The sequence below is a fragment of the Eumetopias jubatus genome, unplaced genomic scaffold (assembly GCF_037043125.1).
Source record: "Eumetopias jubatus isolate StellerSeaLion01/CBP00866 unplaced genomic scaffold, mEumJub1_p1.0 scaffold_5, whole genome shotgun sequence".
Taxonomy (NCBI): Eukaryota; Metazoa; Chordata; class Mammalia; order Carnivora; family Otariidae; genus Eumetopias; species Eumetopias jubatus.
Window position 1 is genome coordinate 40,912,438 of NW_028274811.1, and position 25,947 is coordinate 40,938,384.

Genomic DNA, 25,947 nt, shown 5'->3' on the forward strand with positions numbered 1-25,947 from the left:
CCCGCGGTGCTGACAGAGAGGCTGTTGGTATGTTGCAGAAAACACGTCCCGAAGCAAGGGCACACGTGACCTGCCTCCGAGCGCCAGGCTGGCAGCTTGACGGTCAGGTTCCTACCACTGGCAGGAAACCCCTCCTGCACCGGGGAAGGCCCCCTACTGCCCGGAAGGTTCCCAAGTCACCGCCCGCTCCGCAAGTATGCCCGCATGCCGGGCCAGGCCTCCCCTACAGCCGTAACGGGCTGTGGCAGAAGCACGGGTGCCCCTTCTCTGAGCCGCAGAAAATGAGCTCACAAGGATGCTGGAGGTGGCCGCCCGGGAGGGGACACTGAGGCTGAACACGGGAGCTGCACGACTGCACGCAGCACCTCACCCACCAGAAACGGAAGCTGAGTACTTACTGCCACGAAGAGCATGCAGTACATGGAGAACGAAGAGTGGCCCGAGTAAAAAGACAATCTAGAAGAGAAAGAAGACAAAGGTCAATTTTCTTTTCTCGAGGCGGACAACTGTCTTGACGTCCTAAATCTTACTGCCTCGGAGCAGACCCCTCTCCCCCCTCACCTTGACGAATTACAAGAGTAGGGAAGGCATGTCCTATGACTGAGACTTCCAGCAGGGAACAAACGTGCCACGGACATTTCTTGAAGTAATGTTCGTCAAGCCACAACTTACCGGTATATAAATGGTCGGACTTCATGACACGTGAACTTAAAGGACCATGATTTAAGTTTTATTTTCTACCTGCAAAGTTTGCCCTGGAGTGCTAGTAATACCTCCTTCAGAACACTCAGAAGTTGACTACTTCTTCAAAAATAAAATCAATTTTAAAAAATTAGAAGTGGTATTTTAGCCTTTTAAACACGCACACATCCTGCCTTAGATTTCCCACCAGATGAAAGGGTTTTTGTTTGACCTTTATTTTAAAACTGTGCACTGAGAGTCCATACCAGATGAATCCACACTTTTCAGTATTATATTCTATCGACATGTGAGTATCATCTTCCCACCCAAAATGACAGAATGCTTGCAAAACTTAATTTTATGGCTCCTTCTGGAAAAGGGAGAAGCTTACTAACATCCATGATCTGGGTTCTGCTTACAGAGTGCTGGCCGTCTGTAAGCAGAAAAGGCAAGAACATTCGATCCAGTAATAGTAACTCCATGCAAAGGATGCATCAAGTAAATAATGAGAATGCTTCTCCTGCCCATGAATATGAACAAAACTCAGAAGGGAAGGCTTCTAAGTATTTTACTTTATTACACCCTGCTTGATTCAAAAGGAATTTGGTTACCTGGATTCAGAGAGGTGAAATTAAAACACAGATCAGAAAGTCATCTGTGTATGTTTGGCAACTGAGGGGAGGTGGGAGTGGAGATTTTTTAAGCATGTACTGATGATGATCTAGCAAGAATTATGATAGTCTTTTTCATAATCAGATCCATCTCTAAGAAAATGAATATTCTCATGTCTAGTACCAGCTAGGAATTACATCATTAAACTTGATAAGTACTGTGGATTTAATCTATGTAAAACAAGAAAAAGAAATCACTTTTAGCCTCACCAACTGTTTGGCTGTGGAGAATAGATCAATACAAGACCTTCCTTTAGATAATTAGAGCAGAGTTCTATACATTTTATGTTTCAGTAAGTTACACTGAAGAACCTACAAGTTAATAAAAGCCAATTTCAAGAACTGTCAAATCCCACCAAGCCAACATGACCATGATCAAGGAAATGTTCTCAAAGCTGAGCAAGTTCAAAGTTTCACTAAGACTTCATCTTCAGAGTAGTCACCGTACACAGTGCCACAAAATTGTAAATTCCAAACCTACCTAACAGTTTTACACAGTTCTGATTCAGTCACAGGCTGATGTCACTAGGTGAAAACAAAATGGTTTCAGTTTTTTATTCCAAATCCATAAAGAGGTATTTTATTCAGTATAGAATCAGCCAAGGAATAACCTCTGACTTCAACAAACAGGGATTAAGACACATAAAGGGAGAACTCTATTTGACCTCACTCTGAGTCTCTAAGTCTGCTCTCAGTAAGTGATCAAACAAATCATGCTAATATGGACTTTTACCACTATTAAAACAGAATAAAACACCAAAATACAACTTCAAGTTATTTTCATATTCCATACACATCTCTTTATCGGAATCTCTAGGAGATACAGCTCTTTATTATGTCTGAAACTCATAAATGAACAAATAATTGTATGAGTAGTTTGATAAAAATCCCAAAAGTAGGGGTGCCTGGCTGGCTCAGGTGGTGGTGCATGTGACTTGATCGAGGGGTTATAAATTCAAGCCCCACGTTGGGTGTAGAGATTACTTAAATTCTTTAAAACATAGTAATAGTAAAAGTAAAATACAATCCCAAAGGTAGTCAAAATGCAGATTGTTTTCATCACAGTAACCTCACTGAAGTACTTACGATTTTGGCCCTGGCCTCAGAATGTCACCCCATTCTTAGATTTCAACCCAATCCTAGACCGCCACCTCACTTCAGGAGAGCCCCTCTCATGACTGTAGATAGATAAACAATTTGCACCAGCTTCCCATCAAAGCTTAGGAAAGTCTTTCCAGAAAGAATATTTACAGAGATCAAATATATTTCGAAATGCAGCTATTTCACTAACTCAGGCATGACCTATGACACTGAGCAATAGGCGAGTCTGACAAGGTAACTCACTGTGGACAGCATTCTCCTCCAAGTGGTAGATTTAAGATTTTTGTTTTATTTGCCAGCCAGGACCTCCCTTTCTCCCGGGAGAGCTACTTGGCCTGCACCCTAATGTCACAGCCTTCACCACCACTCCCCGCCAGTGCCCATGCGTTCCCACTCCTCAATCCAGCATTCTTCCATCTCCGTTTTCCAACATCTACATAAATGTTCAGCCTTACAAACTGCAAAGACAGCCAAATCTAACCTTTATCAGTCATCAGAAGAAAGCAACTCACATAAAGTCTTTCTTAAGTTTCTAAATGGCATTTACTAAGTCTTTTGGGACTCGTGGTGAGGTTAAGTCACAACCTCCTAAAAATCTCACTGCTCTTGCCCTGCCCTTGGATTTTCTTTCCTCCTCCCCACTCCCCAGAGTTAAATGGCACAAAACAGTTATCCCTTTAGCTATTCTTTTAGTTTGAAATACCTACTTTGCATTCAGTCTTGAATGATGGTTTTCCTGAATATAGAACTATAGGTTAATGCTTTTTTTCCCTCATCACTTTGAGGGTACCATTTGACTATCTTCTGGCTTCTACATTTGCTATTAAAACAGAAGCCATTTGTCTGCCTTTCCTTTCTAGGTTACCTGTCAGTTCTCTGTAATTACCCTCCCCCTCCACCAGCAAGGTCTTCAATGTTCTGCAGTCTCAGGATCACATATCTAGTAGGCATGTCTCTTTATTTATCTAATTTAGTATTCGTTGGCTTCCCATTTATATACTTCACCAATTTTGAACAGGTCTCAGCCATCACAACTTTGACTGTTATATATCCTCCATCCTACTCGCTTTTTCTGAGATTCAGATTCAACATGTTTGACATTTTCATCCTTATGTATCTCTTAACCTTTCTTTTGTACTTTAGATCTTTGTCTAGCTTCCATTTCACCTCTCACTTTCACAGTGTCTAAAGTCCTTTATCAAGTCTATTTTTTTATTTAAATTACATATGTATCATTTATGAAAGATCTCTTTGGTCCTTTTTCCAACCTATGGTCAATTTTGATCCTGTTCATCCTTCATTATATTCTCAGTCTCTATTTCTACACAGTAGATATATTAACTTTTATATTCTATATGGTAATTCTACTATCTGCAACCTTTGAGAGCTTATGTAGTTGGTTGTATCTCCTGACTCTCACTTAGGGTAGCTTGTTTCTATGTATGTTCATTCATAGGAGAATATGAACTCAGGTCCTTGACACTCTATCTGTGGGGAATCTTAGAGGTCTTGGTTTAAAAAGAGTTCTTCCAGCAAAGATGTGTGTTCTCTCCTGCTGGGTTCACTACCAATCCACTTTTAAAAAATTGTTTTTTAAAGCCCCACATATATAGTATGAATTCTGGCACTAAACAATGTGACTATGGTCCTGTAGTTAAGAATTCTTTCTGACAGCAGCCCCCTCCCCCGCCAGGAAGATGTTGCCCTTTGGGAGCCCTTAAATTATCCTTGAGTCTCCCCTCTGTCTACTCTGCATTAGCCTCATGATCAGAGCCCCATTAAAACTGAGGCTCTAGGCTACCAGGAATTGGCACATACTTTCAGGTACACATCAGATCAACAGAATTAACGAATCCCAACATGATGAAAATTCCTTTACTCTCTCATCAGCTTGGCTATTTATTTACAAAGATTTATTTATATGTGTTTATATATATTTTAATATATAATACCAACATGTGCACGGCATATTACCTAGCACATGTAACTCTATCAGTATTTCCAATCCTCCATATTGCCAGAAATAAAGGCAGCCTTTTTTAAAACAAGAATTAAGACTAGGGGCACCTGGGTGCCTGGGTGGCTCAGTTGGTTAAGCGACTGCCTTCGGCTCAGGTCATGATCCTGGAGTCCCGGGACTGAATCTCGCATCGGGCTCCCTGCTCAGCAGGGAGTCTGCTTCTCCCTCTGACCCTCTTCCCTCTCGTGCTCTCTATCTCTCATTCTCTCTCAAATAAACAAATAAAATCTTAAAAAAAAAAAAAAAGACTAGGGGCGCCTGGGTGGCTCAGCCAGTTAAGCATCTGCCTTCAGCTCAGGTCATGATCCTGGGGTCCTGGGATTGAGGCCCAAGTGGGGCTCCCTGCTCAGCAGGGAGCCTGCTTCTCCCTGTGCCCCTGTCCCTGCTCGTGCTTGCACAGTCTCTCTCTTTCTCTCAAATAAAATCCTAAAAATAAATAAATAAATAAATAAATAAAAGAATGAGGACTAATAAAATGTTATCTCAAGTCAACTGCTTCACTAGAAGACATAGTCTGGCAAAAAACAGTTTGTTTTTTCATTTTAAAGTGATCAATGCTCACAAATATTTCTAATTATTACTCTCCCACCTTCACTGGGTATGGCAAAGTTGACTCTAGGGCAATTCAGAACTTCCTTCCTTTCCCTAAAGATCTTCCTGAAATTGACTCCTAGAGCATTTTAAGGCAGAAAAGTTGTCGTAAGACTTAACAGTTCCAAGCTAAATACCTTCTGTGCACAGGTATTTAATCCACAGTACTTCCCCTCTTCACAGAAATCCCCGTGGTGGGGGCTGTCAATCCTATTTTAGATAGAAAGACCCTGAACCTTCCAGAGGTTCACTCACTGGCTCCAAAGTCCCATGGCTTTGAGGATCAAATTGCAGTCTTCCCAGCTCTTTCCCACTGCGCCAGGGTCCCCCAGCCCCTGCACGGCTGGCCGACTCAGCGGCAGCGCGCACCCTGCCATGCCCGGGGTCACAGCTCATGCACGGCCACACGTGTGCAGTTCATATGCGAGGATGCACTTAGATCATCTGTGAAGAGGCAAACGGCAGTGTGTAAATAAGCATTTTAAGAGAATACTCATTTGTCCTTTGTACACTCTAACGGCCAAAATAAAAGGAAGTCAAGCTGCAACGTGAAGCATTTTCTCCAAATGTTATTTCCTGATTACAAAGTTTACACAACAGCAAATTAACTTGAAGGACATGGTAAAATTCCTTTCTTTGGTAACCTTTAAACACAGAATGACCCTGTGAGAAAGTTAAAATATGTCCCAAACAAATGCACAAAGGAACAATTGCCCAATTATTAGTCCTACTTTGTTTCAAAAGGATTTTTACAACCAATAGCTGTGCAAAATGCTCAGGCAATGAGCTGTCAGGCTATTGTCTTTCAAAAATTTCACATCTAAGATACCAGGGCGAGTCAAGTAGGCAGTGATTGGGGAAAATGGGTACTTCCACAATGCGCTGATAGGAGTGCATACCTTTTTTTTTTTTAAAGATTTTATTTATTTATTTGACAGAGACAGAGACACAGCGAGAGAGGCAACACAAGCAGGGGGAGTGGGAGGAGGCTTCCCGCAGAGCAGGGAGCCCGATGTGGGGCTCGATCCCAGGGCCTCGGGATCATGACCTGAGCCGAAGGCAGACGCTTAACCGACTGAGCCACCCTGGCGCCCCAAAAGGAGTGCATACTTTTCAAAGGGGATTTGACAATATCTATCTCTATGTAAACCCACCGTATTTTCTGACCCAGTAATTCCACTTAGCGACATCTACCCTAGAGAAACATGCACAAGCACAAAGACGTTTGCTGTAACACAGCTAGCAAGCAACTTGAAGACAATGGTTCTCTCACTCTTCTTCTGAATACCATAAGTTAGCTAAAATCAATTAAATAACGATGTGAAGTGACAAAAAAATTATCTCCAGGACATATTTTAAAATATGTCATTTATTTAAACCACATAAAACCATAAAACTTCACACTTACTGTAAAATACACAGAAAATGACTGACAGGACAAACTGTTAACAGTAGCTCTGGGGAAAGGTATCACATTGGGGTTAAAAATTTTTTTTTCACATTTTACAGTGATAATATTGGAAACACAAACATGTTATTACCGGGATTTTATATACTTATGTACATATTCGAAAATATAAAAAATGCTAGTCAAATTATCTGATATGCCTGCTACGAATTTCCTACAAACCCCTTCTCCACTAAACACGCACGCATTCCCAAGCGCCCAAACCCCTCCCTGAACAGCAGTTGCCTCGAGAGTTGCCCGGCTGCCACGGCTCAGGGCACGCGCAGCTCCCTGCCTCCACGTTCACACCCCGAGCGGCGGCCACACAAGCCCGGGAAGCTTGTTCTTCCATCTCTCAATGAAATGTTTTGACATTCGTGTGTATTTTTAAATATCATAAGTCGTGTTCCCATAAAAATATATGCACATAATTCCATACCACTGAAATTCAGTATATTAACTCTGTGACTATTATAAGTAACCGGGTCAACAAACATGTGATTTTGATACATGTGTTTGGAAGGGGGAAAATCAGATTTCCAGAAATGTGTAGATATACAAGAACCACAGGGCATCTCTCTTCCCGAGGGTTAGAGAGATAAAGATGAAGGTGATAAATGGCAAAAGAATATAAGATGATCCCAAACAAAATTAAGTAAAATACAGCAAAGATAATATAAATTCATCTTATTTGCTTGAACCAGCCAGAGACTCAGAGATTATTTCACTTGCAGCAAAAATCCTGTCATATATTCCTTTAAATTATTTTTATGATTTTACTATATTTCTATTTAAGGCTACACTGCATTTATGTGGAGTCAGTTAGCCACTTCACATATAAAAGTGACATGCCTAACTAAAATAAAACAGATCTGAGTATCCTATTTTATTCATTAATATTAATGCATCAAATACCACTTCACAGCCACTAATATCAATGACTCATACACCAAATAATCTAGTATCTGTAGATATCACAGCCTGAAACTTAAAGGAGAGAAGTGAGCAGGACCGTGGAAAATGAAAAAAGGGGGGGAAGTAGGACATAACTGGTATGTGTACGGGGTATTTTAAACTCTTGTTTAAATAAACCAGTTGATGATTAAAAACAAATGTTCATGTGTCTGTTTATGGGAGACTCATATGAAAAGAAGGAATCTAAAAAGGAGAAGTGGTTGAGAACTCAGAGATAAAGGAAAATAAAACTGGGTGTGCCTTGAAAAATCAGATGATTGGGGAATAAAGGTTCTACACACCCTGAGCAGGGGAACTCTGTGTCTCTGACAGATGAGCAGAGGTCAGGGAGTGACAAAGGTTACTGACAGAAGGGTAAAACAGACGAAAGTGCACTAACCAGGAGAGAGGTCACAGGTTTCCTACAGCATGAGGGAAAAACTGATGACTTGGTGCAGAAAGACTCCAAATCACCAACATGGCATTATCGAAGAGTTAAAAAGGAAACAAAGGGCAATTGGTAGATTACACAAGGGACTTAACTCTGAGGCATTCCTCTGCTGGCAACTAGTAAACACCCTACCTCCTACCTCCCCCACCTCCTTTTATTTTATTTTTATTTATTTTTTTTTAAGACTTTATTTATCCGACAGAGAGAGACACAGCGAGAGAGGGAACATAAGCAGGGGGAGTGGGAGAGGGAGAAGCAGGCCTCCCGCGGAGCAGGGAGCCCGATGCGGGGCTCAATCCCAGGACCCTGGGACCATGTCCTGAGCTGAAGGCAGACGCTTAACGACTGAGCCACCCAGGCGCCTCTCCCCCACCTCCTTTTAAAACACACTGAAAAAGGAAAACTACCTTGCTAAAGGGTAAAATTCAGAGTGAGTCCGGAGGAAGACAACGTTCTAAAATCACTTTCTAAGGTGTTTTTTAAGGGGCAGGAATGCTAGCCAGAGGCAAGACTGCCAGACCTCTACTTTTAGCCCTCTCCCAAAAAGACAACATGAAGGCCAAGAAAGCCTACTAAATCTGGCCAGTCCACTCCACTTCCTACCCTGATGCAGATCATGAAATCACCATTAACTCTTTACCAGCGGGGTCAAGAGCGACGAGGCTCAAGACATCAGTCCAAGTCTATACGATTATACTAATACGGAGAGTGGCAAGAGAAAAGGCAAAAGCCCACACACATATAAAATTAAACAGGAAGCCGACCAGGCAGGTCACTCTTGGTTCCTTTCAGATTTGAGCAGATGACATCATCAGAGCTCATGTTACCAGAGGACGAGTAGAGTGCCATGGTACCGCACTTTGACAACCTTTCGACCTTCACTCGTCCACTGCTAAGCTTAGAGTAAAAGACCCTACATAAGGCCCACCAACTAGAACCATCACCTGCTACCCAACTACTTACAATTCCCAGTATACACCATGTTTCATGCTGTGTTTCTTCACCACTGTGCCTGACATGAGCCTCCCAACTTTCTTGGATAATTACCACACAAGAGTCACTTCAGCCACTGTTTTCTCCCAGGAACCCTTCTTGAACAGCTAGGCTGAAGTGCTCTCCTCTCCAAAAAGGAAAGAGATGTACAGGGCTCAGTGAACACATATACCCCTGCATCCATCTTCCAAAGCAAATCATGTGTTGTAGTCCGTCCTTCCTCCATTCCATCCAAACAGGGGCAGGAGTACAAGACAGGAATGTCTGAGGTTTGTTTGTTTCTTGGTTTGTTTAATTACGTAAGACGCTCATCAGAAAAATTCAGAAGGTACAGCAAATCAAGAGAAAAATTGCTGATAAACTCCCAACCTCCCTGAGATCCATCTTAATTCATCTTGCATCCCTAACACCCACCACCATTTGATCGAGCATACAGGAGGTGCTCAATACATTCTTTAAGCTCAAATAGAATCTAATGTCTTAATGATAAATGAATTTTTATGCAGTTATCCCAGAAAATGTAAAATTCTTACACTTTTCATATTTTCAATGTCACAAACAAATGCACCTCTGCTCCTTCGCCCCTACCCCCCACTCCCCTGCCACCGCACCAACAATAGGGTATCACTTCAGTGGCTCCACAAGAAGTATACCTTAACTATCTTGTGTTTTGACAGCTATAAAAAATGTATAAAATAAAACTAAGGACGTATGTTACCTTTGCATAATAATGTTAGCATATAATTAAATGCTAAACTTAGCTAAGCCTATGCCAATAAACACAGCAAGCCACATGAGATAAGTTATCTGATTTTAACATCTTACCTCTGATGTGTTTTCCCCTTACAGTGGTTACAAATTCTGACTTTATCATCACAGTTCAGGAGAATTATAAAGTCCAATCTAATACCCCTGCTCTTTTCACCCTTCTGTAAGAAACTGTGAGCAGTATCAATGTGTGTCAGCTCAAACATGCACTACCTAAGGCCTCTTCCCAATACATGTGGCAAGCATTTCAATAATGTGTGTAAAATGTCCAGAAACCTTTTTTACATTATGATCAAAGGCAGTCAGATTAGTGGAACAAATGATATCCATAATGATAAAGTAACAGATATATTCTGATGTAAATAAAAAACAAATTAAGTTTTAAAAGTATTCTCACAGGCACCTGGCTGGCTCAGCAAGTAGAGCGTGCGACTCTTGATCTCAGGGTTGTGAGTTTGAAACACACAAAGAAACACACAAAGACAGATTTCAATGATCTGAATAACGAACCAACACAATTCATACATCAGGTTTTACTTTTCACAAATTCAACGCACATCCTACCTCTCAAGAAAAATATTTATTTTCTAATTAAACGAAAATACTGAATGCATGCTGTTCACATTTATTCTGAACGGAAACCCAGGCTTAACACCACTCGATTATATATATTTTTTAGATTTTATTTATTTATTTGAGAGAGAGAGGGAAAGAGAGCTCAAGTAAGGGGGAGAGGCAGAGGGAGAAGCAGACTCCCTGCTGAGCAGGGAGCCTGATGTGGGCCTCGATCCTAGCACCCAGGCATCATGACCTGAGCCAAAGGCACACACCCAACTGAGTGAGCCACCCAGGGGCCTGCCCCTCCATCCATTATATTTTTATCTGGAAAAAGTACTAATGTATCTACGCAACTTTGTTTTCGTATTTCAGAGCTGGCAATGGGGAATTCAAGAGTTCTAAGGTGAAGGTACAAAGCATCAATATGAAGTAATCAGCTGATGACGTGTTCATGTGATTTAGTAGCCTATCAACATTTAATGCACAGCACTGCTGTGGGATGGCATGAAATGCCGAATGTCTAAACTTAGAGTGTAATTAGTTGGGGCGGGGTGGAGGAAGGTTGTTTGTTTTTAAAATAAATTACGATATACATATATTTACGAATAGGTAGTGGCAGGAAGTCACTGAAAGTAAAGAAAGGATCTTGTCTTTGCAAGTGTGCACCTCGACCAAAATAAAGCCACATGTCAAGTCAACTCATTCTGCATTCAGGAAAGACAATCAGGCAACACGTCACATTTCAAGGGAGAAAAAAATCTTTTGCTTTTATTCCACATTAAAACAAAATTATATGGAATGTATAAATGCAACACAGGCTAAATCAAAAGTGTGTGTAAGAATGTGTACAGCTATTTAGGTATTATGTGGGGCAACTTCACTTTTATTTCTAAACAAAGAAGTTTCTTCAGCCTTAAATGCCCCAGATTGTCTTATAAATTAACAAACAAGTGACAAACAAAACCCTGAAAATTACACTGGTTCTACTGAAGCTAGTAAAACATTGCCTGTACCCCCTATGCCTCCAGCCTAGCTGCCTGCCTATGCTGCGGCTCGCTGAGCCCTGAGACACACCCCATCCTAATTCACACATTCGACCCTTACTCATCCTCCAAAATGCCTCCTCTACTAGAAGCAGTATTAACACCCTCTGATTTCATGGTTTCATCTTCACTCCTTCAAGACATGTATCTATCACACACACAGTCTCCCAACATGTCTCAGCCCCTGCTCAGTGAGCACCACGACAGCAACATGTACACTTTGGGAGGTCACTCCCACAGCGACTAGGACTTAACAGCAATAGATAGTAGCTGAATTTAGTAACTTCATGGATAGGCTGAAGCTGTGATTCTCAGGTTTTGCCAGGTACTTAATCCCACAGCTAGTCAGTCTAATTATAATGGGTTTTCACTATTAAAGAAGAAACTCCCTCAAAACTCAGTTTTATTTACCTGCATAGGGGTTGCATTAAAAAAAGACAAAAGGAAAATTATTTCTCACATTCAACCAAACATATCACAATTAATCATCTAAATAATACAAAGCTGCCATAATCCAAAAGAAGTAACTTTATACCAAATATCTGATTTATATAGCCAAAGACCAATCGCTCAGAACTGATCAGGAACGCTGAGTCGATCCTTAAGCAAATGTAATTTAAATAAGAGCCAGAAAAAATAAAAAAGTAAATTTCTAAAGACAAAAGTTTCTAGTATCACAAACAGAGCAGCTGTTAGCGAGCTGTCTTGCTCAACTATAGACCCCAAGAGTTAAAACCAGAAACAGGCAAGACTGCTTAACTGATGCTCCAACGAAAACCCATTGTGCTTATTTCTTATCAAACTTCCTTGAGGCATTGACAAAGCCATTTTGCGAAGACCTGAACGTCCCAACTGCCAGACCAGAAAAGCCCGGATAGCAATGGAAGCCTAGACGACCACATCGCACACGTCCCCTTCCCTGCCCGTGATCGTGGGCTGAACACATACTGACTCCCACCAATGATCACGCACTCCCTGCCTGCTCTCTGCATGTACTCCACCCCAACCTCTCCCTGTAACACAGTAGGTGTCCATCTTGCTGGTGGAGAGGTCAGTGGTTAAAGCTTGAGCCTGCCACCAAGTTTCTTGCTGGTAGCACCCTAAATTTCTCCCTTTCTCTTTTCCAAACCATCATCTCTTGAGTTACTGACTTCTCTTACAACCAGTTTATCCAAGTTTGTTCCACAACAGTGTTGACAAACCCAGCCAGGAGCTGTGCTTCCGATTTGTCCAGCCTCCTTGGGGTTCCCTGGCACAGAACAATTGGCCCCAGGAGCACCAGGGCTCACCTGCTCGGCTCCTGAGTTAGTGGCGGTGATAGGTCATTCGGTAACATAGCTAGTTGTGCACAATCTTAAAATTCACCCTGCCAAACATCCTAAGATAACAGATGTCATGTGAGGTTGTGTTCCCATCATCCAGGGGATTTTAAGCACTGGTTCACAAAGTATGGTCCTGAGATCAAGCACAGAGGCAGGAGCATCTGGGAATGTGTTAGAAATGCATATTCTTAGCCCCCAACCCACTTCCTGAATTAAACACCTGAGGAGGAAACACTGAAATCTGTGTTTTCACAGGTGATTCTAGGTGATTCTAACGAACAACTAATGTTTGAGAGCCACTGGTCTAAAGAGTCTCTAAAGAGAATCTTTACCTGGGCAGAGTGCTACAGGTCCGAACTGCCTGGGCTCATTAGTAATTTTTTTTCACCAAGTAATGCTATTCTCATTGGCATGAGGGCAGCTGGATGTCCCACAGTTACAAGTACATAGCCCCTTTTCATTTATAGTAAATTCCCAGGTATTAATTTTAAACAATGAAGAGGAGCTCTCTGGATATTACAATTAATAAGTATGCCACTATAGTCCATTTACATTCTCACTTCTATATTTAGGACCCAGGGCCACAAATGAAGCCTGGTAAAAGTCCTCTGACATCAGTGATACAAGAGCATAAGAGTGTACACATATGTTGGAAGGGCAGAAAGAGGAACAGAAGAAAATAAGAAATAAGAAAATAAGAAAATAAGAAAACGAATGGGGAAAAAGCCAAAATTGTAAGAGAGTACAGATGTAAGATGTAACTCTGACTCATTTATAGTCAACAAAAATGACTCATTTCGGGAGCTTATGTTCCCTTCACTCCAATGTCAAGCATTATAATTTTATAATTAAAATAAACGTACAGGGGGCAGCCTGTGGAGATAAATAAATTAAAGGAGATTACACTATAATCCTAATATATTACAGACAATGTCTAGACTGAAATGTTTTTGCATTTTTGGCATCCCGACTTAAAAATTCAAGAGAAAAGCAGTAGGAAAGCCTGAATCCAATGAAATTATGCTTCTCAACAGAACAGCAATGCAAAGCCACAGTTATGCACCAACGTTACAAAGCTCTGGAACTGTGGCAACAACTAACTTATTCTGGAAACACCAATGGAAATTCCATTTTTCTCAGAAGATACAAAGTTTTCTTAAGATTTCATTTCTAGGTTTGATTTTCCTTCTTATTTCAGAACCCCAAAGCTTATCAACAGATCTTCTCACTGAAAATGTAGAAGGCTGAAGAAACTTTAAAGGGTAATGGGTAAAAAACCTACATGTACTTAAGTCAAAAGTACCATCAGAGTATTATAGTACATGTTGGCCAATTTAGATACACTAGGAAGACATACATAATAGGACATATATGGAGTGGGAAATGTAATCACATTTATGTCATTAATTTATTTTTTTTAAGATTTTTATTTATTTGACAGAGGGAGAGAGACAGTAAGAGAGGGAACAGAAGCAGGGGGAGTGGGAGAGGGAGAAGCAGGCTTCCGCCGAACAGGGAGCCTGATGTGGGACTCGATCCCAGGACCCCAGGATCACGACCTGAGCCGAAGGCAGACGCTTAACGAGTGAGCCACCCAGGCACCCCATTTATGTCATTTAAAATAAATTATATTTTGGGGTGCCTGGGTGGCTCAGTCGTTAAGCGTCTGCCTTCGGCTCAGGTCATGGTCCCAGGGTCCTGGGATCGAGCCCCGCATTGGGCTCCCTACTTGGCAGGAAGCCTGCTTCTCCTTCTCCCTCTCCCACTCCCCCTGTTTGTGTTCCCTCTCTCACTGTGTCTCTCTCATTCAAATAAATAAATAAGATCTTTAAAAAAAGTAAAATAAAATAAAAATAAATATTTCACATTTTGTCCAAATGGCTCGTGTAAGAAAGAAAAATCTCTCATAACACATATTGTTACAAGAAAATTTTGAGCTAAAATATATGTACCCAAACCAGAGAAACAATACATGTGTGAAGAAACTGTTCTTAAAGAATCATTTATAATGATATTTTCTGGAGTTTAGGTAAGCCCTTATCACCTAACTTTCTTAAATACCGTGACAAGAGAAAACATTATTTAGAGTTTTCCTATTTTCTGTTGGGTGATGCAGGAGACATGTTACTAGAGACACAGGCATGGATAGTCCTCTATATTTCCCTGAGTCTTCAAACTCTTCACTGAAAGTCATTGCACCTCCTAGTCATTAAATCTGAGATCTTTCCCTAGGACACTGTAGTGTTATGAGAGCAGAGAATGAGATCTCCACATCCCACACTCTCAGAGCCCAGTGTTGGGTGCTGGTAAGTTCATCACTCCTCAAAGCCATTTCTGGACCATTCTTCCCCTAGCCCTCTTAAAAAATGCTTGCTTGCCTAAACTCAAATCAGCAACACCACCTTCCACCATCAACTGCCTATAGCATTAGCCATTTCTCTCTCCTTCATTCATTAAGGCTTTATACCCCTACCAGTCCTCCTATGATCACCTCAAAGCTTGCCATTCAACAGCCTCTCTATTCTCTGGTCTCGTTATCAATAGGAGGTTCTCTTCCACTGCCATCGCTTTTTTAATTTAAGTCCTCTGTGCTAGACTAAGCTCCATGAAGATGAGAACCAGAGCTTTCCAGTTCACGGCCAGATCTCATGCACACAGCACAGTGTATACTCTTAGTTAAATAAGGTGTTTTTTTCATCTCCACTAAATGCAAAAATTGGGGGCTACTACAAGGCCTGTGTAGCTTATAAGAGAACCAACAAGGACAAAAAAGTGCCTGAGAATAATGTATAAAGAACAGTCAAAGGATATTTTACCCAAAGTATCTGTTGGATGATGAATAACTAAGATAAAGTGACAGCTATCTTAAAATATAAGAACATCAATCATACAGAAAAGGTAAGGCTGACAATTCAGAGACTTGAGATGCAGAATTGGCTCTGCTACTAGTAGCTTTATTTATTTTTATTTTTTTAAAAGATTTTATTTATTTACTTGAGAAAGAGAGAGAGAAAGAAAGTGAGTGAAGCATGAGCTAGGGGAGGTGCAGAGGGAGAGTGAAAAGCAGACTCCCCACCAAGCAGGGATCCCGATGTGGGGCTCGTTCCCAGGACCCTGGGATCATGACCTGAGCCGAAGGGATGCTTAACTGACTGAGCCACCCAGGCCCCCATAGCGGCTTTATTTAATGTTACTGGACCTCCGTTTGCTCATCTATACAATAAAGGAGTTAGACCTTTTGGGTTCCAAACATTCTATTTCGGTCATGCCTAATAGCGCTCCAGGTATAGAAAGGAGCCTAACAAGGGCATTATAAGAGGGCAACCTGAAGACCTAAAGCTGTCAATATATGAAGTTTCCTTACAAAAAAACATACTCTAAGAATACTAAGAGATAGAGCAGAACTTAATACACGCATCAAAGGTCAGCAAACTACAACCCCTGGAGCAGCCACTGTTTCTGTTAATAAACTTTTACTGGAACATAACCACACCCACCATTTGTTCAAGGATTGTCTATGGCTGTTTTTTCCTGGTACAACAGCACAGATGGATAGTTGTCAAATTAACCAAATGGCCCACAAAACCTAAAATATTTACTATCTGGTGCCTTAAGAAAAAGCATGGTGGCCCTGCACTATATGACATATGAAGTTCATTTTAATTATTCATGAGAGATGGAAAGACCTGCATTAAAATGCTCTTAAACAGAAGGTAGGCATAAAATGGGGAAAAAAGAAGAAATAGAGATAAGTCAAAATACGATCTCAATTCAGCTCCCAGTAATTACACTAGCTTCTCTCCCTAAGCTAGTGGATGGCTCATCTTCCAGTGTCTGAAGCCTTCTTTTCCAAGAACACATAAAACAAACACTGAAGATTTAACACTCACCTGCCCTCCTTCACTTTTTGTGCATTCCCTCGACATATGTAGTTTTCAATGTAACCAACACTGCAGTTGATTTTTGACCAGTCTGGGTCACATACATCCAGGAAGTGAGGCCGCAGTCTGCCTATTGAATACTTGGCAATGTCAGTCAGGGACTGACTAGCAGCTGCACCAAATAAAAATGTTCCAATGGCTTTGTAAATAGTGGCTATGTAGTTATTTCTGATAAAGGAATTCGAGTGCAAGAGGTTATAATAAACAGACAGCGCTTCTCCAATAATCATCTGAAAAAGAAACAGAAAAATAACATGTTAAAACAGCAACCAGGCACTTTAAACAAAATAAAAAATAGAAAAGAAAATGGTAAATCACAATAAAATCTTTATTTTAAAAACACCCTTTTTCATTTGCAAATGGAGAGTGAGGATATCTAATTCTAAACCATGAAAAAAGGTGTCAGATCAACTGTGGTATACTGCTTACAAAGCAATGACCAAAATAATTTCAAATCTACCTGAAACAGTAAGACCTTATTTCTTTTCTGGTACTCAAATAAAATGAGTTTTAATAAGCAGACAATGATGTATCATGAATGACAAAAACCATGGTTTGTTCAAATAACACAAACTTTCCTAATTAGAGTATCCCTTGTATAAGTACTTTTATCTGGCAGTGTCTTCATTTTTGGCCAACATTCCTCTGAATCAAAAATATCCATCATATTTTAAAATGTAAAATAGTTTCAGGGAGTAAACTAATATAAAAGCAGGGATATAACACTGGCCAAAGGGTACAAAGGGCAGAGATTAGCTGACAGAGCCTCCCAGCCCTGCCTCTCCAGACCTCTAGGCCTGGTTAACAAGGCTCTGACAGACTTAACAAGTCTCATTAACAGACCAAACACACATTCGATGCTCTCCTTCTCCAAGAAAACATTTCTAGTGATTCTTTCCTCTTTATTTTTCACTAAAAGTGGAGACAAAGCCTTCCCAGATTCTAGTAGAGTGTGTGTCAGCCAGCATATACTGCTATAATGAGTTTAAAGGCATATTAAAAAGCCTTCCCAATACTTGACAAGTTCACAGACCAAAACCCTAAGAAATCCAAAAAATACTGAGGAGCAAATTTATACAAAATTACATTTGGTGATAAAATAATCCACATTCTATCTACCTGAGACCAAAATAAATAGTTGAACAAGAAGAAAAAGCTTGCTTATTTATGTTGAGCAAGTGAGGAGATGAAAGCCACAAAATTTTTCTTAAGTACTAGTCTTGCTGCTTCATCTTAAATTTACATGAACAATCTTACAAAACATTCAAACATTTCCATTTGGTGCAGATTAATTATCTTCATGGTGAGCCTTATCGTAGGTAAAATAAATGGTTGCCTCCTAAAAGAGATTTTAAACTGGTAAGAACAGATACTACACTTGATCTTAGCCAAAAGGCCAAGAAGCGATTAAGAACCTAACACCAGGGGCACAAAGGGTGGCTCAGTCGTTAAGCGTCTGCCTTCGGCTCGGGTCAGGGTCCCAGAGTCCTAGGATCGAACCCTGCATCAGGTTCCCTGCTTGGCAGGAAGCCTGCTTCTCCCTCTCCCTCTGCCTGCCGCTCCCCCGCTTGAGCTCTCGCTCTCTGTCAAATAAATAAGTAAAATCTTAAAAAAAAAAAAAAAAAAGAACCTAACACCAAAAGTTGTTTCTTCGTTTGGCTCCACGGCTCCATAATTAGAATGTTAAAACTTAGACAACTAGACTATGAATACTACAAAAGAAAGAATCAAATTTTAGTCATTGACTAAAAACTCAGTACCACCATAGTGGCCTCCAACAGAGTAGGTGGTTAGTAAATTTTAATTGAAAGGGGTGCCTCCTGGGTAAAATGTAAACACCCTTAGTTTACACATTAAGCCCCACAGAAATAGATTCCTCATTACAGTAATTAATGTGAATGACTTAATCAGATCCTTTTCTGAGAACAGGTCTCTCAGAAGAGAAAAACCATATGCACTTCTAGGGATACCACACCTCTGCAATTGTGTTTAGGGTTCTCCCAATCCCCTCCAGTGGCCCATGTATTAAAGTATATACTGTCTCCTCTGACTGCTAAGGTGTCCCAGCAATGGCCTTTACAGATGAGCAGCAAGAGAGAATTTCTCTCATGTTTCATTATGGAGTTGCTCTTTGATCATTTACAATATATACCAAGTATATTAATCAACCACAATTTGAGCAGCTAAAACTCCCACACTTCAGCTGTCAGCTGTTCTTCTTGTGTAAACAATTCTTTTCCAATTCTTTAGGGCCACCCAAACCCTGGTTCTTGACACTGAGATCAGAAAGTCAGCTCACTAGGAGAATTCAGAGCAATGCGTACAGATGACAAACTGATTCACAGAAGGTGTGTAAGCTGAAACTTAAAACCCTTAATGCTGGGAAAGGGCAGGGGGATTCCAAAGCTGACAAACGCTGGGTTAATGTACATCGTTTTTTATTATGTCCTCCATCCTCACTGAGAGAGCTAGACAACAGAGAAGTTCTAAATTGATTTTCTAAATTAAATGTAGGGATGTGTCTGAGCATTTCACTATACAAGACAGCCATATTTTTGTTTCATTTTAATACTTTATCCTGCCCTCTGAGTCATTTATGCCAATGCTTAGCCTTTGGTGAAGTCCACACTTAAGCTGACTGTGGCCTTATCTTAGAGTTGTGATCACTTCTTATGCATTATTTACACTCCAAAGGTAGAATCAATTATTAAAGAACTAAAGATAATGTCTGGCGGACTAAAACAAAATACTTTTTTTTTTAAGATTTTATTCATTTATATATTTGAGAGAGAGAGACACAGTGAGACAGGGAACATAAGCAGGGGGAGTGGGAGAGGGAGAAGCTTCCCACAGAGCAGGGAGCCCGAAGCGGGGCTCAATCCCAGGACCCTGGGATCATGACCTGAGCCGAAGGCAGATGCTTAACAACTGAGCCACCCAGGTGCCCCTAAAACAAAATGCTCTTGGAGATCAAAGCTAATAATTACCCAAATGCATGTAATTCAACCATTTAAAACCTATGCACCACAGTATTTTCTCACCATCTCCTTTATAGTTCCATCAACCAAGATGATTTTATACATCTCTACACTGTCCCTATATTATGTACCTCCCCTTCAGGGCCCACCTTCCCAAAAGTGTAGTCTAAAATCACTGGTGTGCTGGGATGCCTGGGTGCTCAGTCGGTTGAGTGTGTGCCTTTGGCTCAGATCGTGACCCCAGGGTCCTGGGGTCGAGTCCCGCATCGGGCTCCCTGCTCAGCGGGGAGCCTGCTTCTCCCTCTGCCTGCCACTCCCACCGCTTGTGCTCTCTCTCTCTCCCTCTCTCTCTCTGACAAATAAATAAATAAAAATCTTTAAAAAAAAATAAAAAAATAAAAAAATAAAATCACTGGTGTACTTCCACTCCTTCCTAAATATCTTGAACTACCTTCATTCCCTTTATTCTACTGAATCCTTTTCAAAAGTCAAAATGATCTCATTGGATTGAACAGGTGTTTAACAACTCTCATTTACCTTAACTTTTCACAGTATTTGACATTACTGATCATTTCTCCTTATTGAAATTCTCCCTTGGCTTCTGAGAAACTCTATTAACTCTGGTTCTCCACCAGCCTCCCTCAATCACTTAATCTGTGGATCATCTGTAAGCCAGGTCAAAGCCTTATGAAGTCTGAATCACAGCCCTGATTTTTTTTTTTAAAGAACTGATCCACTTTCTAGTAAATAAAATTAAACATTTATTTACATGTCTAACCAAGTGCTTACTGAAATAAGTGGAGTTAATAAACAAAGTGAATTTTTTTTAAATTAGTACATAAAATTACCACCCTGTGCAGTGTTGGCTGATATGAAAATAGTACTTTGATAGCACCTTTAAAGAGTCTGTTCTTTTTTAAGAAACCTACACTCAATTTATAATCGTTTTATTAAACACAGAGATAACTTTCTCACAGTAGATGATGAAACAGTCAAAACTTAGGAATTCATGAAATATACATAACGAGTTCTCGCCCACTGAGGGTTCTGTCAGGCCCTGCGTGGGTGGAGGCTACCCCTACACCCTCGGTGTCCAGCCATCAGAACCCCGTCCTGCAGCAGGCCTCTGGTCTGTACTGGATTTCTGGTTTTGCTTGTGCAGCAACCTTTTGACTGAGACACAAAGTCAAGAAGAATTGAAAGACAAGTCCAAGGGCGCTTGGGTGGCTCAGTCGTTGTCTGCCTTTGGCTCAGGTGATGATCCCAGCGTCCTGGGATCAAGCCCGACATAGGGCTCCCCGCTCTGCGGGAGGCCTGCTTCTCCCTCTCCCACTCCCCCTGCGTGTGTTCCCTCTCTTGCTATGTCTCTGTCAAATAAATAAATAAAATCTTAAAAAAAAAAAGAAAGACAAGTCCATCTGCAGCAGTGTTCGAATACTCCAAGGGAGAATCTTGTATGAACTCAGCTACTACAGCTGACCCTTCAACAGCACGTGTTTCAAAATGAGTGGGTCCACTTACATTATACAGTACTGTAAATGTATTCTCTCTTTAGGATTTTCTTACTAACATTTTCTTTTGTCTAGTTGACTTTATTGTATAATACAAGTAACATACAAAATTGTGTTAATTGACTCTTTATGTTATCAGGAAGGCTTCCAGGCAACAGTAGGCTATTAGTAGTTAAATTTTGGGGGAGTCAAAAATTTTAACACAGATTTCTGGCTGCACCGGGTGTCAGTGTCCCCTAACCCCATCTTGTTCAAGGGGCAACTGTATTTGCAGCTAAGTATCCTATTAAAAACTTTAAATTCAAATAGCATCTCAGAAACACACATACTTAAAAAAAAAACTACTCTCACTACACCTTCTTAAAGGAACAATCATAGGCTTGGCTTTTGTTCTTTTTAGTAGTAAAAATTCAGTGTAAAGATTTGTCTAGATTAAAGGGATCTGATTTCTTAAAACTTCACCTTACTGTAGGAGAGCCAGCCAAGGTCACCATGTAATTACTCTCATTTCATTCCAGCACCTAGGACATGCCAGGTTCCACCATTCCTGGCTCCATGGCAGGCAGCGAGGGTACCAAGAAGAACAAAGCACCATCTCTGCCTTCCAGGAGTTCACAGTTTCATAAAACAAACATGTTTATGAGAAAGGTTTTCTTTTATTAATTATGTACCACAAATAATGAGTTAATTCTCAATGCTAATAAGGAGCTGTGATCATTCTTGACTAAAACATTGAATTTCTAAATTAAGCTTTTTTTTTTTCAATAAACACCAAAACCGACAAGACATACATGTTATCTTATTGGCCTACCTCCTGGATGGGACCATATTTTCTACTTTTAACCAACATAAATCTTCCTTCTAAAGTTAACAAGTCATGGAGCATAAAGCTATTTAATCTAAGTCACAGACTCTCTCAGTTGAGAAATTATGAAATAATCTAGTCCAATCCCTTGATGTCTTCTCCTTAGAGCACAATCTCTAAGCATTCCCACCTGAAATCCTAAAAGCAATAGTTGCTATTAGGTTTTAGTACCAGTAAAAATTCTCTTGTGTTCACTGCTGATTATATATACAACTTTGGCTTTTCTCTCTAGTTTCTGGCATTATATAAAAATTCTTTAACATGGGTTAGAATGAGGTCTTAACAGTAGTTATTTTTCTTTTTTTAGAACTCGCTGACTAAAAAGTAGGTACATACACACAGATCCCACAAATCGTAAAGTAATACCCTAGGTATAAAGTATGCTAAAAACATACTGCTATAACATGTATCTATTGCATGATTACTGCAATAACAGCAAATTAGAGCTCTAAAAACCACAGTGACTTGGAAAATATTAGCATAAAAGCTACACACATTCAGTAAGATTCTTCTAATTATACACTGTTATTCCTTTGGTTCCACTTAAAATAGCTGAGATCACCTTGATCAAACAACGTTAATTAAACGTTAAAAAAATACATTGTTTTGGACATTTATGCATTCAGTCATTAACAGATTAACACAAAATTAAGCCAACTGCCCAAAAGTAATAAACTTGGAAAAGTGGATTTGACTTACAACAATAATACTGAATGGAATGATTATTCCACCTAATAACGCATAAGGTATGGTGTCTTCTTTGTAAGGATACTTGATGGACTCATCATTACAGAATATTCCTCGTTGGAAGGGGGTATGCCTTGAAGTAAGAATTGCAAAAGGCAATCCAGCTAGCAAAAGGAATAAATGAAAATATCATTAAAATGGAAATATGAAAATTAATTAATGGCAATAATTATCCCAGAGACTGTTTAAAAATGCATTTGCCATGAAAATAAATACGAGCACACATAAAAAGGAAATGCAGCAATGCATGCAACACAAGTTAGAAAGATTACAGTTGAGATTAAAAAGATAGAAAGGGGACTAATGCTTAACCAATCTAACCAAGAGTATCTTCTTCCCTTTGTTTCTGCCCGAACATGCTAAACAGATGGCAGAGAAGACAAAAAAAATCCCTTCTCATGCTCGTTTGCCACTCAATCACAGGGTTTTCAACACTATTCCCAAACGCATCTGTCACGCACTTTGCTTCCAAAAGGAAAACAGCTTTTTGACATTACCCATTTTGTCTCTACATTACTACCACATTTGGACAGGACATGGTCCTGGCTAAGCCATCAGAGTATCTAAATAATATGTTATCCACCCGTTTCTATACTGTCTATAGCAAGTTTCGAGCTGCTGTGAAAAGGATCTGAACTTATTAACCAAGTTTAAGAAAAAATGAAGTCAAGCACAAAAACACCAAAAGACAGTTCTGTTTTCACCCATGTTTTCCCTCAAGATTATGTCTCACACTCACCTCCTAAAACTGTCTTTTCCCTAAAAGTCAGCTTTAAGAATTCAGGTCTCCTTCACTGAAGCAGACATACTGATTAATAGGCAGCATACCAACTAGGAATGCTAGGAAAGAGTTATAGGTTAGCAGAAACCTTCAACATGAGGTCTATGTCGAGACTTACCCAAGTATGGAAGATTGTCTCTCTCAGAGACCCATTCTCCCAGCAGTTAATGCCATAGCCACCAAGCTAACATACTCATTGTATGTTTAAGTGCTCTTTCCAGGAAGCACAAAGTCTTGATGACCATTTACAGGTCTCATTAACTCCACTAAAACCCCAAAGGCTTAATGACAAACACAACTCTGCTACTCTGCCTGAGTGTCATTACTACAAATATCAAGTATGTTCTACCTACAAGAGCTAAATGAAAAGAAGTATATTCCTAGTTCATTTATCTTCCTGTTTTTCATTTACACCCTGAATACATGAACCAAAGTTTCTACCTTTGTGTTAAATCATCTGCCAAGAATGGCAACCCATTAGAAGTCTTTAAGACATTCACAAGGTTCCCAAAGCCATACTTCTAGTAAAAGTTACAATTACAAATAAATAAATAAATAAAATAAATTAGAATTGACTTTGCTAACTGACCCTTATACCACCTCTCATATCTGATTTCAGACTATCCTCTGATTCAACTAAACTGTCTGCATTCAGAGGAATAGGGCGAAATGCCCAAGCCTTTAATACAGATACTACAGCTCCAGCACAAAGCTTCTGCACACAGCAGCGCACACTTTGGAGGTCAGTAAGCAGATCTGTGCTATCAGTTGCTGCCTGCCCTACACAGTCACTAACCATTCACCCTTCAACCAACAGCCATACTCTTACCGCATGAGCAAATTTATTTTGTATTCACAAATACCACCATTTCTACAGTTCAATTCTACTTGCAAGAACTCTACACATAATAATGGAAACTTTCCATCTCTACATTGCATATTTCTGAATTGGTTGAATTTTTCAATCATTTCTTTCTTTTGTAGTGAGACAAGAAAATACCTAGTACAGAAATTAAATCCACATATGATTAGTGTCCAAAACTCAGGAGGCTTTATGTCCTTATTCTAAGGAAAAATTCACATTAATAGGCCCAAATATATTGAAAAATGTTCTTAGCAAGCATATCCACTAAGCTGGGTTTTGTTTTTTTTTTTTCCTCTGACCAAAACAACTACGTTGGAAATTATTTTTAGATTTAGAAAAAAAGTTTGTGGGTATTTTTCTTAGGATAGGAAGGAAAGAAAATAAAATCACATACAAGTATAATTAGCCCATTTTTAAAAACAGGAATATATAGATGGGTAAATATTGAGTGAACCCACTGTCAAAGAATTCTGGTAGGTGCTAGCAGGAATACGAAGTTATGTAAGGCACAATCCATGGGTGCAGCAGAGAATAAACAGAGGTACAAACAGCTATGAAGGTTCAAAAGAGAAGTTCTGATGATATTCAAAAAGCTGGTGGTTACCACAGAACTCAGCAGAAGGCATCTAACGAAGACAAGAGATTTGGGGATATAAAGGATCTGTGAAGCCACAGAGGTAAAAGAAAGAGCAGGATGGATATGAAATGAAAAGAAGAGGAGGGTGAGGCACAGGGCAGCAACAATACTGAAGGGATGAGCACAGGAGGAAGATCCACTGAGGCAGACCTGGAGGGCCGGAGAAAGGTCAGGAGAGAATAACATCACTGAGGTCAAGTCCAGAGACAGCATCTCAGGTTGTAGTGATTGAGCCACAGCATCTAATACATTTTCAAGAGCCAGACTTAGTAAAATTGGTTTTAATAAGGAAGAAAGGGTGGAAGCCATACCATGGAGATTTTAGTAAGGAATGATTAAAAAAATAAAAATTTTTAAAAGCAGGGATCTACCACAAATGCACACTATTCTTTTGAGAGTGTGAGTGAAAAGCAATTTTATCACAGAAGGCCTTAGAAATATTTTAGATTAATATTTGCAATTTCTGAGAGTCCATGAGATTTTATCAATGTCATTATCCAACACCATTTCACTTTTACTAAACCTGAATGTAGACCCCAAAAAGGGGTTGGAGATGATCAAATCACCAGTTGTTCACTGACCCACTTCAGGCTCAAAAAGATGACCTAGTCCAGACTCCTGCTCTGGAAGTTTTGGAAGTGGAACAAAGACTGACTCAGTCAGAGCTGGCAAGCAGCACTGAACCATGCACAAGAAAGAATGGCTGAAGAAGAGGCTGAGGACAAAGTAGGCCTGCAAAGAAAACAGAAGTGACTAGCCTGGCCCCTGAGAGTGAGAAATGGGGACAGTGGCTTTGGCTCCCCATTGCCAAAGGGCCTCACTGATCTTGCTGTTTTGGAGCTGTTAGAGTGCCCTGTATCCTGTCAGCAAAACCCAACCTTACTTCAGCTAGTTATAAAGGAATTCTGCCCCTTGCAACCAACAGAGCCATAACTAAAACAATTATAAAAACTCCTCCTACTGTGAGAGCATGTCGATTACTAATTTTTTTATTACCCTTTGTAATGCTAGAGTGAACATTT

At 40.1% G+C, this 25,947-nt stretch overlaps 1 protein-coding gene and 1 pseudogene across 3 annotated transcripts in view; both read right to left on the reverse strand.

Annotated features, from left to right (window-relative positions):
* The window catches only part of PLPP1 (phospholipid phosphatase 1), a 103,317-nt gene that overhangs the window by 11,656 nt on the left and 65,714 nt on the right, over positions 1–25,947 (reverse strand). For 2 of the 3 annotated variants that reach the window (XM_028119131.2, XM_088023310.1), the window contains 2 exons: positions 16,491–16,771; positions 399–456 (listed from right to left, as the gene is read on the reverse strand). In XM_028119131.2, coding sequence (XP_027974932.1) covers positions 399–456; positions 16,491–16,771 — 339 coding nt within the window. Of the gene's footprint in view, positions 1–398; positions 457–16,490; positions 16,772–22,594; positions 22,747–25,947 lie in introns of all 3 variants that reach the window. The other variant, XM_028119132.2, reaches the window with a different exon arrangement.
* Positions 17,840–17,949, reverse strand: LOC114221031 (U2 spliceosomal RNA; annotated as a pseudogene).